We start from the raw sequence: 18,629 nt of genomic DNA, 5'->3' as shown, positions 1-18,629 counted from the left end.
GTTCAGTGGACTTAGAGGAGGAAAGGCAAACTGTGTTTCCTATGATCTTGTTTGTCTCTCCCGGGTCAATGGTCATATGTTAAGGGTTTAGAGCAGTGTTGGCTCACTGTAAGTACACAAGGAAAGTTAGCTATTAGTAGCAATGGTAGTTGTAGTGCCGTGGTAGCTTTAAAAAGCCATTTTGTATTTAAAATGCTTAATTCTCATTTAACTTTAAGTCAACCATAACACCAGATATGTATTTTTTGCCATCCTCAAACAAAATCCTGACTCGGGTCTGCAAGGATTCTCTTTGAGTAAGTGAATCTATATTCATGTTGATTAAAATTCATTTTGGTGTTGTCTGTTTACTTATCCAATCAATCAAGGCCATTTAAGGTTCTAATTCCCTTCTTTCAGTGTGTTGCTGATCAGTGTATGGGTTAGGCCCAACTGAAAAAAAGGAAGTGTTTAAAATCTCAGAAATCTGACTTGAGATACAGTTGGATATATTACATTTTATTGACTAGTCAAAGAATGATCTTAAATATACTTTGAAAACATGCAGAAAAGTTGGAGTAGGATCAGTGTGGCCTTAATCTTTTCTCACTAGAAAGAATGGCAATGCAGACTGGACATAAGCAAAATTTAAGTTAGCCACATGCACTTACTTGCATAAGCACCTAGGTTACACAAGAATCAGGGCTAAAGTTAATTGTGATCTTGAACTTTGAAGCTCCTAGTCATCCAGAAAAGAACTACTTTTAGAAAGCAAGCACTAAATAAGGATAAAAATGGCTTCTCGGGCAAGATGTCATCATGTGACTGCCACTGAGAGAAGGGAATAGAACTGGTAAGGGCAAAGAAAACGATGATCTGCAAAATCATGAAAAAGCAGTGTATACATCTGGGATTTTCTTCCAAACTCAGACTGAGATATTTGTACTTTCCTTCAGGCAACTTTCAAAAGTGGATCACAGCTCTGGTATCTCTTGCTAGAGGAGGAAATGTACTGACCTCTCCATAGGCCTTTGTTCCTGACAATGTTCAATAAGTAGCAGTCATCACTGTATATACTTCTAAGCCTTGGAAATTGGGCAGAAAGATAAGGAAGAATGAGGGAGCAAAGCAGCTACAGAGAAAGGCAGAATGATGGCTGCCATTCTGTCCTTTATCCCATTCCAGTTGGTGACAAGTAACCAGTTTTTTTCATCTAATCTCCTTTTCTGCCCTGACAGTTATCAGGGAACACTTTACACATGAAGCTAAAAGAGCTGGTTGTGAAACAACTACTATTCCTAAGACTTTGATAAGCTTCTGTTATCTTTGTAATGGCTCTTTCCAAATAATTTTTACAAATTCTCCCAAACAATTTTAAAGGTTATGCATATGAGGAAAATTGTTCTGTAAAACTTATTTTTCCTATGTATTTTAGCTATTTAAATGTTCTCTCAAAATAGGAAAAATATAAATAAATATCAAATAGAGAATGCATTTGGTATTAACCTTCTGTGACACTAAAACACATTAATTAGAAAAGTAGGTGAGTCTTCTTTAAAGAAGGTTAAATAAAGGGTAGAGAGCTACCTATAGCACAGGATTTCCCAACCTTTAGTGCTATGGACATTTTGGACCAAATAATAGGAGAAGTTGTCTAAAGCCCCCTTGATTGAAAACCACTGTTACAGTAAGATGGACCAGATAGCCTTGAATCTGCTCAAGCGCAGTGATCTTCCAGAATAAAGGGATTTTACCAGATCACCTTAAATATTTTCCAGTTCTAGGATTATGTAAGTCTCTAAGTATAAGAACAGAAATAATAGTTGGAGGGTGGAGTAGGAGGAACATTCAAGATTACTATGCTGATTTCAGATAATAATAACAGATAAACATTATTATTTATTATATGCCAGGTACTTTACAAAAATATTAATATTGGAATGATTCATTCACTCAAAAATTTATTAAATAGACCATTTACTGAACTAAAGATTGAGTTAGAACTTATAGGAGAAAAGTCAAATATAAATATAAGGTTCCTAGCCTCAAAGAGAGGTATACTCTAGTTAGGTTGAAAAGAAATACATCATGTTTTCAGTTGAGTGACTACAATAAAAGTGATAACATAAGGCAGTATACAGTTCAATATCCAATGAATGGTGTAGATAATAAAGCTTTGTGAGATCAGGTTGGACAAAATTGATCAGGAAAGAATTCATGGAAAAGACCTATAAATAGTATGATGAAACTTGGAAAATGATAAAGATTTCAGAAGAAGGAAAGTATGAGATATAATATGGGTTGGAGGGGGCAGGGGGAGCAAAGATATAAGGTAGAAATGTATGAAATTTTCTAAGGGATGAGAAAATATATCATCTTATCAGAAACATGGCTATTTAGAGTATAACGATAGAAACTAAGGATGGAAAAAATAGGTTGAGACCAAAATAGGTATAGAGTTCTGAATACCAGTTAAAGAAAAGATGACAAGAATGTTCTGCTTCCAAACATGTCAGAGTAGATCCTATTAGGCCAATCCTTCCAAAGAATAATATCTATGAAGTCTTGATAAATTATAAAGGCAATGGAAAACAACCAAAGCAGGTAGAAACTAAATGAGAGTTGACACTTGTAAGAAAAAAATGGCATTGGATGAGTTTCTTTTTCTTTTCTTTTCTTTTTTTTTTAACAGCTTTTTGCCCAAGGGGATGCACCAGTTTCTATTATTCAATGATGGATGGAAGTCAGATAGAAATGCTATTTCATGGGCTTGAGAAACCAGAAAACAGACTTTGGTGCAACTATAGCAGTTAGAAAATGAGGAGAAAGTCTCACAAAAGAGGGAGAGTCCTAAATTCTGGGTAAAAACTGGGTCCAAAGCTCTGCTAAGCCTTTATACATATGTGAGACTCCAAGCAATCAAATTAAGGCTAGAAAACCGAACAGAGATTTCAGCTGCTTCTACCATAGAGGAGACAGTTTGAAGTTTGAGTTGAGACAAATTGTCTGCCTGCTAAGACAAACAAACAAACAAACAAACAAAAATCAGTACTATTTGGAAAAATATAACAGAATCCAGAGTCTCTACAATGGATTATTCAAACTGTCTACAACACAAGCCAAAATTACTAGATCAGGAAGCAAACAAGAAAACATGGCCAATACTCAAGAGATAAGATAATCAATGTAACTGACCCTGAGATGGTGCACATGTTAGAATCAGTAGATGTGATTTAAAGCAGCTATTATAACTATGCTTAAGGACATAAAAGGAAAATAAGCTTGTAATGAATAAAAAAAAAATAGGAAATCTCAGCAGAGAAATAAGACCTATTAAAAATGGAAATTCTAGGTCAGAAAAATATAGTATATGAAATAACAAATTCACTTGATTTGTAAATTACAGTTCTAACATAAAGATGAAAGAGAAATAAAGATTCAAAAAAATGAATAGAACATTGGTGATTTGTGGTACATTATCAAAAGATCTAACACACATGTATGTAACTGTGGCTCCAGAAGAAGATGAGAGAGAGAATGGGGCAGAAAAATATTTGAAGAAATAATGGCCAAGCTTTTTCCAAGTTTGATAATAAGACAAAAAACACAGACTCTCAAAAAAAGAAAGAGAAATGCTAGGAAAATAAAGGAACAACAAACAACAAAAAACCAGAAAGCAAAGACTATAATGGTAAACCTATATCCACCATATCAATAATTACATTAAATGTAAATGGACTAAAAATCCTATTAAAATCAAGAAATTATCAGACTGGACAAAAAAGGCGAGGCCCAACTATATGCTATCTACAAGCAATATACTTTAAGTATAAAGATACAGATACTTTGAAAGTTGAAGTTTGAAAAAAAATGTACATGGTAAGTTTAAGAAGGCTAGTGTAGCTACAGTAATATCAGATAGACATCACAACTAGAGATAAAGAAAGACATTTCATAATGGTGAAAGAATTAATTCATAGGAAGACTAACAACCATAAATATATCTATGACTAATAACACAGCTTCCAAATACATGAAGCAAAAATGACAATTAAATGGGAGAAATAGAAAATCCATAATCATAGTTGATTTCAACATCCTTCTATCAATCAAAAAAAAGTCAGGAAAGATATAAAGAATCTGAATCACACTATCAACTATCTTAACCTAATTTACATTTATACAGCATTATATCCAATAGCATAATACACATTATTTATTTAAAAAAAATTTTTTTTAATGTTTATTATTGAGAGACAGAGAGACACAGAGCATGAGCAGGGGAGGGGCAGAGAGAGAGGGAGACACAGAATCCGAAGCAGGCTCCAGGCTCTAAGCTGTCAGCACAGAGCCTGACGCGGGGCTCGAACTCACAAACTGCGAGATCATGACCTGAGCCGAAGTCAGTCGCTTAACCAACTGAGCCACCCAGGCACCCCAATACATGTTATTTTTAAAAAATGGTAACACTTAAACATTTCTGACCTCACTACTGTCATAAAGATATTAGAACAGATGAATGTAACTCATGTATCTTTTTCTAGAATGTAAAGCATCAGAAATCAAACACGATAATTAACAGGAATATATTGACTGTATTACATATTCAACTCCTGATTACCACATAGTAATGGAGAATAGTGAAACTTAATCCATAATTCAAGAACCCCATTCTCTTGTTTCAACTCTTTCCCTATAAAATCTATTCCCTGAGTAGGAAACATGATATGTTTGCCTGTCATGTCTTGAATTTCTCTGATGAAATGAAGACTTATGATATTATAGGTCTACATTATCCTGATAGGCAATAATCATGGGGTTTGAGGAGCTATTTTCCCAAGCCAAGAGCCATCTGAGTAAAGGAGAATTTTGAAGAATGAGCAATATTTCAAAGAGCCTAAAAAACAATCATACATTTCTCTGTAACAAGGCTGTACAGTTGAAGCTTAACCTTGTCACACACTAACTGTCAAACTTTGGTGAAATTATGAACACTGTAGTTTTGTTTTTGGTTGGTAAAATGAGTATGATAATACAGCTCTTGGAATTAGGTACATGTTAAGTAAGATAACCTAAGTATAGCACCTGGTATGGGGCCTATCATGTGGCAGGCACTCAACAAAGCTAAATTTAATTAATAGTAAACCAAAATCGCAATTCTGGTTATCTCTTGCTGGTCATAAGCTCTGAGTGGTCCTATGAATTAAAAAAAAAAAGTTCATAATTAGTGCAATTCACTTTTTAGTTATAATATTTCAAAACCAGTAGCCACAAGAGGAAAAAAGAGTCAAAGTTATCCTTCATGTGAGGCCACTGAAAACCTTATACAACTAGCATTAAGTTTTCTTTTATAATATTTTTTTGGAATCTTCTTCACTGCCCCGCCCCCAGCTCTCCCGTCTTCCCTAACATTTACTCAGTTGCTTTTGATGTTCTCAGATTTTATCTTACTCATTTGAATTCTAGCTGGGTTTCTTTGGTATTTCTGTAGATTCTGTCAACTAAAGAACTATTTAATAATAAAAATGTTCTACATTAATAGTATGAACTTATAGGAATCATTCCAGTGTCACAGATCACTACTGGCAGCTTTATGACCCAAACTGGAGTCAGAAACATGTATGTGTAGGGGTTGTGGGAGGGTGGATGGGCTAAATGGGTAAGGGGCATTAAGGAATCTACTCCTGAAACATTATTGCACCATATGCTAACCAACTTGGATGTAAATTAAAAAAAAAAAAAAAAAAAAAAGAAACATGTATGCGTTCCAAGATATAGATTCCAGTGGCCACTCCACCTTAGCTAGGCATTACCCTCTCCCTGCACCACTCACTGTCTGGCCAGGCACACTGCTGTCTCAGGTTCTCCTGGGATGGTTTCTTGCCTGGTAATAGGGCCCAGGCAGTAAGTACCTCATTTCTACCTAACCAGACTAAAAGAGTATGACTCTTCCCTACACCAAAGACATAATTCACTCCTTTAAAGAAAAAAAGCTAATATTTAAAAAAAAATACTTCTTTAAAAAAAAGCTACTACTTTTTAAAATGTTCACTGGGGAAAAACCTTCACATATATACATGTAATCCTGGCAATCCTATGAGGTATAGTTATCTTTATGGATGAGAAAACTGAGGTACAGAGTTATTGAGTAATTTGGCCGTGGATACACAGGAAGTGTTTGACAGAACTGGGACTTGAATCCAAGCAGACCTGACTCAAAAATCCACTTAACCACCCCACTGAGAGGCCCTGGGCTACCTAAGCTAGTAACATTAAAGTCTCTTTTTCCAAAGACGAGCGCGAGTGCTCTGAACACAGAGTACCCTTTGAGTGCATGCCAGCTCGGATAAAAAAATAAAGTAAAATAAAGCTTTATCCCCAAAACTTTGTGAATCATTGTATAATGGAATATCTAACAATTAGTTCCCTAGGGAATGAGACTCCTTGTCAGTATCCACTATAACTTTTTCTATAAATACCATTAAATAAGCTAAGCTCTTCACCCAGTGCTTTCTATTATGCATGATTTCATCTAGCCAGTCTCATGAATAATCAGTTAACTGAACTCATTTTCAAAACTTTAAAAGCCAAATTGTTTTAACAACAGCAAAAACTTACAAAAATATGTTTAGATAAAAACATTCTGGAGTTAATTTAAAATGACTTCTTACCTAAGGTACTGCTTTTACACTGGGGAGTAGTCAGAACTTGCCCTTTTGTTCCATGCCTCATTTTCCTTAGTTCAGCCTCCCCTTCCTTCCTCCCTCAGGAAGAGTCAGTAGATGACCTGCAAGTGCCCTTCTGATACTGCAGGAAAATCTAAGTGTCACCTAAAGCTTAGTTATCTACTGGTGATACTTGACCTAAATCAAAATGCACAGATCCAAACTCCAAACTAGAAAGCAAAGGAACATGTAGAAACTAGTCAAATTTTAACGCTTTTAAATCATCTCCCACTTCAAGTTCCTCTCAAAACTATAAATGATGGACAATGGCATCCTTGCTACCAATAGGTGGCCCTGCATTGAAAGATCTTAATCCTGTTAAACCACATTAAAATGTCAGTGGTTTCTGTAAGTAGTTTGAAAAATGTAGCAAGAAAAACAAAAAGAAGATAGTAATAAAAAATGCAGTAAGAAAGAAATTTCTCAAAACAAACACCCACAATCTTGAAAAATCCCTCTATTAATCCTTCTGCTCTTTTCCAAATCCTCTCCTGTTTCCCTCCTTCGTCTGTCAAACTTAAAAGATATGTGATCCACCCCACTCTTTTCTCCGGAGGTCTTCTTAGCCCTCAGCAGTTGGACTTCCTTCCTCATTGCTCTGCTGAATCTTCTCCAGTAGTGCTTTATCTGTCCTCATTCTCCTTGCTCTTTTGTTCGCCTCTGGCACTTCTGACCTGTTCCTTCCCTGCTTAAAATGTCTTACTTGGTGTCTGATATTCCAGAGTCCTCACACTTGCAACACTGACCACTAAGTGCTAGAGACTGCCAGTTATCTCCCAGTATCCATGCTCCTCTTCTTCCTCAGTCACAGAATCTCCTAGTGTCACTTGAGTATATGACTGCTCAAAATAACGATTTCACTTCGAGCCTCCCTTGTGGCTGAGGAAGAGCAGGTCCATACGATACAAGCAAGAGTGGTGTGCACAATTGCTGGAAAGCATCCTTAAAGGAAGATGGTGCATTCTCTAGTCTTTTTTCTCCTTCTCGTATGTTGGGGTACAGTTGTGATGGCTGGAGCTAGAGCAGCCATAGGTTATGAAGCAATACTTCCTGATACAGGCTATAGAGCCCTGGTCTACCTTCTCAGAGAGAGAGAGAAATAAACTTCTCATGAGAGAGAAATAAACTTGTATCTTTTTAAAGTCACTGTTATTTTGAGTTTTCTTTTACTTGTAGTCAATCCTGGTTCTTGTTAATGCATTTCTTCCCAACTACTGCATACATATTCCTTATCGCTTCAGCTAGACTGTATGCTCTTTGGGAATATAGGTTCTGATAAAAATACTTAATGACTGACCTAGATTTCAATGGACTTATTATGATATAATTCTGGATGGGCCACTCTTTTTAATACTAGTTGGGGGTGGAACAAAATAGTAGATGAAGGCTCTCAATAAAAGAGGCCAAAGTAAAAGATGATTTAGATGTTCTCAGAGTTACTGTTTTACTCCCTCTTTTTAGTAGTCGTGCTAAAAATTAATTCAGACAATGGGAAAAAGACTTAAGAAAACAGATATTATTCAGGTACATAAAATAATATCGATTAGGCTGTGTTACCAAATACAGCTTTTTTAAAAAACAAACCTTGAGTGAACGAATGGGATTTCTAACTACTTTATCAATCATAGAGGTGTAACTTTTTCTCCAGTCCTCTGCTTTCTATGAGAGAAGCTTCTCTAAACACACTCCTGGCTTCCTGGCCTCGCTTACTTTACTCATTCTCCAGGAGATGGAGGGCTTATCTGATTGATAAAATTTGGAAGAATGACTAGGGCTATCTGGCTGAGCAATTCTCTTCTCCCTCTCAAGGACAAGTTAATCCAAGGAATACATACTGCATTTGGCCCATGAAGATGAACAGGCAGGTAGACTATGTATTCCCCTTTCAATTCAATTTGACTTCTTAGTTAGTAAAGCCTTTGCTCACAGTGATCTTAAATGAACTTTAGCTTAGTTCCTATCCCATCCATTCTTAATTCTGAATTGGTGAAACCTAAAAGTTCTGTGTCTTTGTCAGTTTTCAGGCACAGGAAAAAAATTTTTTTAAAAATTTTTTTTAACATTTATTTATTTTTGAGAGACAGAGAGAGACAGAGCATGAGCGGGGGGAGGGGCAGAGAGAGAGGAGACAGAATCTGAAGCAGGCTGCAGGCTCTGTCAGCATAGACCCTGATGCATGGCTCAAACCCACAAACTGTGAGATCATGACCTGAGCCGAAGTCGGATGCTCAACTGACTGAGCCACCCAGGTGCCCCAAAAACAAAATTTTTAACAGCAACAATAGCAAACCCTTATGTTTCACTTATCAATACACCAGGAGTTAAGTTCTCCCTAATGTTTAAATCATATCTCAGCAGTGAAGCAATAACAGTTCCCTGGCTACCTGACAAAATTCATGAGTCTCCCTACAAATTCAACCTTTCCACAAGATAGTAACTGGGGCCTGAAGGCAAATATACCCCCACCGTATTGGGGTGTTCATACTGCCTATGAAATTCTATTGTGTAAGACACATAATGACACAATCCAAGCATTCCTGTAAGGAAACTAGGTGTTTATATTTCCCAAGAGGTAGGTTTGCTTGTACTTGTTCTTTAAATTATAAAGTGTTCTAGTCTGATTAGGGAAACATTATGAAAGACCACTTTGGCTCAGGTCACTAAACCAAGTACTTTATACATTCTAATTCATTTAAACTCTCTGTAGTAAGTGAGAAGCTGTAATTGGGGAAGTTAAAAATTAATTGCAAAGGTCTCTCAGTAAGTGGAAGTTCCAACACTTGAACCTAGGCCCAGCTCCAAAGACCCTGCACACACCACTATATTATACAGTCTCAAAGGACTCAATGCAAGCCTTATGGCAAAGTTCCAGATCTTTTCTTTTACTTCATTGGTCCTTGGCACTACCTTGCTATCTGTGGTATGATGCAAAAATATTTTGTAGGCCTTCCTATCAAGAGGTGGAGTTTATTTCTCTACCCTTTGACTCTGGGCTGACACACAAGACTTGCTTTAACTGGAATGTGGCAGAAGCAACATCAGGAGAGTTCTTAGCCTGAGTGTCAATAAGCCTTGCAGCTTTTGCTTTTGTACTCTTGGAACCCTCTGCCACCAAATGAACAAACTCAGAGCCTGATGGTGAATGAGAGGCCACATGGCGCTGAGATGAGTCATCCCTGCTGAGGGCCCCCATGCAGGGAGTTGTCCCGGCTGCTGACCTCAAATGCACAAATGATCCCAGCCAAGACCAGAACCACCTAGCTTTGCCCAGCCCAAATTCTTGGGCCACAGAATTGTGAGCAGAATGGTGGTAGTTTTTAGCTACTAAGTTTTGGGATAGTTTGTTATACAGCAAAAGCTAACTGATACATCTTCTCAGCCACCCCTCCTAATTAAAAACAAATGGAGATAGGCCCAAAGGCCACTGAAAAGTTTACTGACCACTGCTTATTCATGTACTCTGCTATTTTCTTTTTTTTTTTTTTTAAATTAAAGTACATAGTTGAGTGTAAGTTTTTTTTTTTTTTTAATTTTTTTTTTCGACATTTATTTATTTTTGGGACAGAGAGAGACAGAGCATGAACGGGGGAGGGGCAGAGAGAGAGGGAGACACAGAATCGGAAACAGGCTCCAGGCTCTGAGCCATCAGCCCAGAGCCTGACGCGGGGCTCGAACTCACGGACCGTGAGATCGTGACCTGGCTGAAGTCGGACGCCCAACCGACTGCGCCACCCAGGCGCCCCTGTACTCTGCTATTTTCAAGTCCAGTCTAATTCACTGTTAGAGTTCCCTAAACCCAAATAAGCTGGGTCTTCAAGCAGCTGACAATGACCTGGTCTATCTTTCTCTTCTCTTAGGCTCCTTGTGGCAAGGTCAACTTCTCACAACTCTTTATATCTAGCACAAAACCTTCCTTTTATCATAGATTCACAATAAAATGTCCAAATCAGTAGAAGAGATATTAACCCTTAGGGGAGTTAGAACTTTGAAGCTTTGAAGCACAGTGTAATGATAGTCATAGTCATAAAATTTAGCAACTTTTGCAAGGGGTGGAAAAAAAGCCTTGTGGACTGGCAACTCCAGGGCTTATGAGATTTAGTCCTTGAGTTTCAACTACATTGTTTTTAAAAGCACTTCCTAAGTCTTGAGAGACAGCTCAGGCCAAGTACAGAATCAGCAATTTAAATATGCACAGAAGGCTTTATGATCTATACTTTTTAAGCATGACTAAGTTTTAGCAAAAAATTGGAATCAAGCCTCACACTTAACTGGATGGTGCTAAACATGGAATAATGATGAATTCCTGATATTAGTGCAAGTTCCACTGGAAAAATAATTCTAGAACACCTATCAAAACGTCTGAGAGATTGTCATTTCATGGACAAAATAGGCTTTATCTGTAAAAGATCAGACTTAACTTGTGAAAATTGAATTAGCTCTTATGGCATTTCCCCATTTATACAAAAATGTTTTTATTAATATAAACTCCACATCAATTTTTCACACAGAGTGTTTCAAGTTTAACAAAGGACACAACTCTACTTTAAATGCACCTCAGAGTGTTCCATTACCATAGCTACTATCAGCTTAAAAAGGCAACACAAAAAAGCAGTACTTTTCACAATGATTCTGCTTTAAGATATTAAAGCTGAACCTGAAACTTAAGGTTGCTAAGTCACTTGCAAAAAATTAAATTGTACTTGGTGACTGAGTTGAATAATGGCTACTCAAAAATGCTGTGGCATCCTCAACTGGACATTAGTCATGTGCACCTACAAACTCAGATGGACAGAAGAGGCATAGATCATCTTTGGAAAAAGAAAGATCACCTACAAGCCGATTTTGGGTATTTTTTACATTTGGGATCTAAGCCAATGAGATAAGATTAGTAGATTCAGGGCTCAAATATGGAATGAAACATGAGGGTCACCATCTACTCTCTCAGTGGTTTGTAATGGCTATTTTCCATAGCACTCCCTTCAGTGGGCCTACTGCTCCTCAGACCTGGGTCCTATGTCAATTCCTAGATGATACTAATTTCATTCATTCATTCAACCAAAATCTGCTGAGTGCCTACTATGCGAAATGCTATTTCCTGTGAGATGATTGTTATGCATCTTCCTGGAAAAAAAAAAAAAAGGCAAAAGAGGAAGCAGAGAAAAATAATAATCTAGGGAAACGCTTAATCCATGCAAGGAATAACAAGTTTTTCTGAAACAAACATGTAGATAGATTTGTGCTTCATTTAGAATGAATTAAGTAAAAAATGGAATAAATCTTTTACTGGTACCTGTATCCCAATTCTTCACTAAGATGGATCATATGAAGGATATATGATTCCTTGCTTGTTCCAGTGAGGCCGGGCAACAGTAAGATAGTAGGCCTGGTGGTGGCATCCCTATAACACTTACTGTTACAATTATCAAACCAGTCCAGTGAAATCTGTCCTCCATCTGCAGTTTTAATAAGTTCACTAGAAGAAATACAGGACATACTCATTAAATGTTTCAAGTCATGCTTTAATATTAGTGTCTTTTTTTTTTTAATGTTTATTTTTGAGAGAGTGAGAAAGAGAGAAACAGCATGAGCAGGGGAGGGGCAGAGAGAGAAGGAGACACAGAAATCTGAAGCAGGCTCCAGGCTCCAAGCTGTCAGCACAGAGTCTGACACGGGGCTCAAACTCACAAACCGTGAGATCATGACCTGAGCTGAAGTTGGATGCTTAACCAACTGAACCACCCAGGTGCCCCAATATTAGTGTCTTAATTTTATAAATATATGACATGATTTGGTCATCTGAAGTTTTTTTTCAGCATTCACTAACACACACACTTATATCCCTTTGTCTTATTACAAGAATGATATGACATTAGTACCATAAAGTATTTCCAGCAATATCACAAAAAGGTAGCATATAAAAATGAACTGCTAAATACTTCAAATATTTATCTTAATCATTTCCTCATTACTCTAAAATACCCAGCATTTAACCCCTATTTGATTGAGGTCACCCAAATAATTCAGTAGGGAATTATGAATAAGTAAAATACTGATCTGATCACTGCTCTGGTCCTTTGACTTAACAATGCAGTCTCCCACAGAGTATATTATAAAATTTGTTTCTTAAATATTTTAAAGTATTTCTCACATAGTATGCATGAACTTAAAGATTTTTCTCAAATAAATAGTGCCAGTTCCAGGCAACAAAAGGAACTCCAGAAGGACTAGATGACTCAGGGAAATTAATATTAGGCATCATCTAAATCTCCGGGTTACTGATAAATTCTGGACCATATCTTTAACACCTCAAGGACATTATCATCAAGAACCCATTTGCTTATTAATATGAAGTCCTTTTACAGGAGTCCATCATTAATTAGGATTTGGCAACATCCAAATTAATTGGCATCCTTCTCGACCCCATCCCCACTCCTAGCATCAATGAATTGGTGCATATCATCAAAGGATCTAGGTCCTTAGGGACAGACGCATGCCAAACTAGAAAAGAGTAACTCAAAAACACTTCTCTAGAAATAAACCATTTACATCAAGGCACACACAAAAACAATGGTGAACGGCAATACCTGAATATTTTCCTGCAGCTGTGTGTGTGTGGCGGGGAGCACACCTTCCACTTTCGTTCCCCATTTCTTTTCTATATGTTTACTAACGAGAGGTTAACCAAGAACCGGGAGTATGCAGGAAAAACCCGGTGGTTTTGCAGAAATGACTGAAAAATGGAAATATACTTACTTCCTGTACTGCACCGGGGGTTTGGAAGTGATGAAAGGTCTCAGGAGTGTCTGTCCTCTACTCTCCCAGCACCAGACCGTGGGGTAGTACGTTTCTGTCACCACGGGACAGTGGTCCTGAAGGAAGCGGTTGAAACTCTCACCCCCCGTCACTAACTGGGGCTTCTGTGGGGAAAGCCGGTGTTATAGTGAAGGGTCTAGAACAAAGTTTCTGCCAACCGTAAACCAGAAATGAGCAGACTCGTCCCTCGCCCGCACGTTCCCTCCGATTACATCTTCTTCTAGAAGCCTGACAGAAATAATTCGCAGTCACAACGGACTTAAAGGGAGGTTTACCAAACTCTTGAAGGGGAAGGCGAGAGCTGAGATAAGGAAGTCGTTGTCAGAAGTGCTACAGCATTGCCAGCCCCGCGAATGGTGACAGGGCAGCCCCGCCGCGCCTAGGTCAGCCGGGTCCTGGCTGCAGTCCGAGGACCCCGGCCGAACCCACAACACGCCGACAAGGGCTGGCCCGCTTTCCCGCGCGCGCTCAAAGGGCGTCCATCAGATATCGGGGAAAGGACGACAACTCAAGCAGCACTCTCGCCTCCAGGACGACCCCAGCCACCTGTCCCTCCAGCGGCAGCTCCAGCTTCACCAGCTGCTGTCCCTCCCAGCAGAGCTGCCCGAGGCCCTGCGCCCCGGCGCCCGCGCCAACCCCCGGCTCACCTTGGCAATGCTGCTCAGGTAATAGAAGGCGTAAGCGACACTGAAGCCCAGGATCAGGGATAAGCCCACACCCGAGCCGAAGAACCCAACCCGGACTTGGTGCTCCAAGTAGAGAGAGAGCTCCCGGGACAGCATCCGCAGGTCCATAGCTAAGCGCTGCATGGCCCTGTGGCGGGAGGCCAACCAGCCGGCGAGCCAGCGAAAGCGGCGCGGGGCTGCGGCGGACCCTCGACCAGAGCGTCCCTTACCGGGCAGAGAGCGGCTTCCGCGAGCGGGCGCGGCCGAGCGGCCCCGGGAGGCGTAACACAGCTGCCAGACGCCGCCGGCTCCGCCCCGGCTTCCCTGGAACCGCCCCCTCCGCCAGCCACTCAGGAATCTTCCAGAGGCGCGGTACCAAGCGCGGCCCCCGTGCGGTGGCGGACCCGGTCTCCAGGTCTGGTCCAGGCATTCCGGGCGACACCCTCCCCTGCTTCCCCCTCCCCTCCCCCCGCCCCAAGGGTGGGGAGCAAGGAAGCATCGGCTTTGGAGAAGGAAATGGGCCTGGCAGTGCGCATTCAGGGCCGGTGCCGGGCAGCAGCCCCAATGACCTTGAACGATTACGCACTGTGGTGGGTCTCAGTGAATCCTTACTGTAAACTAGAAGTTTAGAGTGCCCAGGAAGTGTGCCTTGGATTAAAAAATTGGGGGAGTTAATGCCAAAGATACGCTAGAAGAATGCGCTGTGTAGTGGAAAGAAAAATGCTACATCTCCCAGAAAGTTGTGTTTCCCCTGAAGACTATCAAAAGAGAAAAAATATTCTGTAAACGTCTGATAGTGAGGACATTCATAATTTAAATCTCTCTGAATCCTTTTAGTTAAGTATGCCTTGAATGAGAAGTGGTTACCTAAAATAAGAAGATCAAGAAAATGAACTAGAATTCAAAAAATTTTAAAGCCTATTTGTGGTTCATTAGTGCTTTGAGCTTCTAGACTTACAGAAAATCAGTTACCTAACGTAGGGACAGGAAGCCACTTATGAATGAAGTAGGTTTTCCTAGGTTTATTTATGGCAACATGACTAAAGCTGGAAGATACAGGCATATAAAAGTGCTGGAAGATGTAAAATCTGTTATTATGAACTCCTCCCACTTAGAAGTAACAAGAGTGGCAAGACTTAAACAAGCAAAAAGGAAAAGGTAAGGGCTGTATAGACATGAAAAATTTCACAGTATTGTTCATTAATTATAGAAATTAGTGATAGAGAAATGGAATGGGCCAGAAGTAAGCAATTTATTTGGCTTTGATTTGGTCACTGTAACTTGATGGTTGTCCATACCCAGAATGATTTAGTTGCGTTCACTGAGCCTGTTGTTTTTTGTTTTGCCTTTTTTTTTTAATCTGTATTACAAGAATTTCTACTTTATAGAGTCTTTGGGATGACTGAATGAAGTAATGTATGTGACTGAATGAAGTAATGTATGTGCTGAATATAAGTAATTCTCTTTCATTCACTGGCTCTTGCATCTGAGCACAGCCAGAAAACACATAACACATGATGGTTGCCATATTTGACAATTTACATGCAAAATTCTTTATAATGCCTGCACCCACCTTCTTCTGCCCCGCCCGTCAATAAATACATATATATTTCATTTGCTTAAGTTTAAAGTGAAAATACTGAAAATGCTTCATTACCATAATGGTGTGTAGAAAGCATGCTGACCTGGGAGTAAACAACTCTGAACCCACCAAACTTAGGCAAACCATTTACTCTTTTGGACCCTCAATTCCTTGTCTGTAAAATAAGATGGCTGAAATTGAAGATACCAAACTTTCTTTCCTGTTAGAAGAACATTCACAAACTTCCTTAAGATAAGAATATTCCAATTTAGGGGCACCTGGGTGGTTCAGTTGCTTGAGGTCCAGCTTCAGTTCAGGGGCATGATCTCACAGTTTGTGGGTTCAAGCCCTGTGTCCAGATCTGTGCTGACAGAGCCCGGAGCCTGCTTTGGATTCAGTGTCTCCCTATCTCTCTCTACCCATCTCCCACTTGTGTGTGCACGCAGGCTTTCTCTCTCAAAAACAAAAAAACAAACAAACAAACAAACAAACAAAAAAGAATATTCCAATTTAGATGAAGAAATGAGAGCTTATATCCCACCATGACCCCCAATGACTTCTTCCACCTGGTGTCCATGCCTGTGTATAATTCCTTCTCCTTGAGTGCAGATAGGACCAGTGAATTATTGCTAACCAAAAGAATATGGTAAAAGTGAGGAGATGTCACCACTTCTGTTATTACATTATCTTATGTGACGCTAGCTTACTAGACTGGAGCTAAAGCCTTTCCTGCCACCTTGAGGAAGCAGACAGCCATATGAACCACTCATGGAGAGGACCACATAGCAGGGAACTAGTGGCACCTTCCAGGATTTTTCAGGGGGAGGGGTGTCTGTAGCTGACAACCAGCAAAAAGATGGGGACTTTAATCCTACAACTGCAAGGAAATGAATTCTGCCAACACTCTAAATAAGCTTAGAAGCAGATTCTTCCTCAGTCAAGCCTCCAGATGAAAACACAGCCTGTCTAACATCTTGATGATAGCCTTGTGAGACCTGGAGCAGAGCCCCAGTTAGGCTGTGCTTGGACCTCTGATCCACGGAAAGTGTTAGATAGTAAAAGTGTTGTTTTAAGTGCTAAATTTGTGGTAATTTGTTATGCAGCAATAGAAAACTAATAGAGAATATAAAAAGGTCCTACAAAAGCATTCAAATATTAATAAATATCAGTGACTCATTTTTTTGCCTATCAATATACAGTTGACCCTTGAACAGCATGGGGGTTAGAGGTGCCAACCCCTGCACGGGCAAAAATCTGTGTATAACTTTTGACCCTTCAAAAACTATAATATACCTTAGGAACTGAGGCCAGGGACTTCAGGATGAGAAAAGTAATTTAAATAAGAAAGAGCTCCAGTAGCTGGCAGAAAGTCATGTTGGAAAGGAGAAATGTACATGTGGGGGTCCTGGTGGATGCCTGGGGAAGAAACAAGTTGAATTCTTAGAAGGCTTCAGAAGTGGTCAAGGGGGCAGATGAGTTTGTGGTCCTGAGACCCCACTTCCAATCTGTACTGTTTACACTTATCAACTGGAGTCTTGAGCAAAAATCTGCCTATACCTTCCCTCAAGGTTAAATTGTGTTTATTAGATTCAGGGTATGGCAGCCAAGTAGTAGCCATAATAGGGAGGTAAATTAACCTGCTTCCTCCAAGGTAACTGGAGTCATTTGGGAACATCTCACTGTGGAGAGGATTAATTTACAGACTAACATAACTGGAGGAACATAAAGTTGATGCTTCCTCTTCCTCCTTCCCCAGGGAGAAGCCAAAAACTTATTTTGTATAATATAGAGTGACAGACAGATAGAAAGAAAGAAAAAGAAACCATCATATGGGTTCCAACTGAAATGTATGAGATCAAAATTATCTTAACAGTATTTAATTCCTCTTCATGCAAAGAGGCAGCCCTCTCATCATATGTAGCTGAAAAGAGAAATATTTTTGGCCACCTTGACATCTGTGAAAACACGCTCCCCTGTTCATTCCCAAATAGCTCATTTACAAGTAAATGTACCCGTAGTAGACAGGTATGGAGTGGTCATGTGAAAGTGCTGCAAGAATATGCTAAAATCAGTTCTTAAGACAAGTCATTAAGGAACAACAACAACAACAACAACAAAATGGAAAAGAGAATAGTTGGCTGTATACCTCCAAACTTACCTGTATATACACACTGGTGTGACTAATGGGCTACAGTCCTTGAAAAGGTGTGTGGGAGTCAGGCGGGGAGTGGCATGGGAATGAGATCCAAACACAGGTGAAGGCAATGCCCTTTTCTACCTCATCAAAGGTCACAGTCTATCGTAGGCAGAATTCTGAGATGTCCTCTTCTCAAGATTCCTCCCCCTGATGTACACACCCTTATATAATCCCCTACATTTGAGTGTGCATGGGACATATCAATATGATGGGATATCATTTCTGGATTATGTTACATTATATAGCAAAGATGAAGTGATTTTGAAGATGTAATGAAAGGCCCTAGTTAGTAGACTCTGAGTTAATACAAAGGGAGATTTCTTGGGTAGGCCTGATCTAATCAGGAGAGCCTTTTAAAAGAAAGTCCAAGGGTCAGACATGGAGGAAGTCAGAGACTCTTTCTTCTTCTGGCCTTTAAGAAGCAAGCGTCTGGGGTATCTGGATGGCTCAGTTAGTTAAGTGTTTGACTCTTGATTTTAGCTCAGGTCATGATCTCACACTCCTGAGACTGAGCCCTGTGTCAGCCTCTGTGCTGAGTGTGGAGCCTGCTTAAGATTCTCTCTCTCCTTCGGGGCGCCTGGGTGGCTCAGTCAGTTAAGTGTCCGACTTCAGCTTAGGTCACGATCTCGCGGTCCGTGAGTTCGAGCCCTGCGTCGGGCTCTGGGCTG

At 39.7% G+C, this 18,629-nt stretch overlaps 1 protein-coding gene across 2 annotated transcripts in view; it reads right to left on the bottom strand.

Annotated features, from left to right (window-relative positions):
• ABHD3 (abhydrolase domain containing 3, phospholipase) overlaps positions 1-14,406 on the bottom strand; it is a 39,127-nt gene extending 24,721 nt beyond the window's left edge. The window contains exons 1-3 of one of the 2 annotated variants that reach the window (XM_040479244.1): positions 14,165-14,406; positions 13,458-13,621; positions 11,995-12,177 (exon numbers count right to left, since the gene is read on the bottom strand). In XM_040479244.1, coding sequence (XP_040335178.1) covers positions 11,995-12,177; positions 13,458-13,621; positions 14,165-14,326 — 509 coding nt within the window. In that variant the 5' untranslated portion in view covers positions 14,327-14,406. The remainder of the gene's footprint in view (positions 1-11,994; positions 12,178-13,457; positions 13,622-14,164) is intronic. The other variant, XM_040479245.1, reaches the window with a different exon arrangement.
• Positions 14,407-18,629: the final 4,223 nt, after the last annotated feature.

The sequence above is a fragment of the Herpailurus yagouaroundi genome, unplaced genomic scaffold (genome assembly GCF_014898765.1).
Source record: "Herpailurus yagouaroundi ecotype Mexico unplaced genomic scaffold, PumYag 142, whole genome shotgun sequence".
Lineage (NCBI taxonomy): Eukaryota > Metazoa > Chordata > Mammalia > Carnivora > Felidae > Herpailurus > Herpailurus yagouaroundi.
The sequence above is the reverse complement of the archived record's forward strand: the minus strand, read 5'-3'. Positions and strand labels throughout refer to the sequence as shown.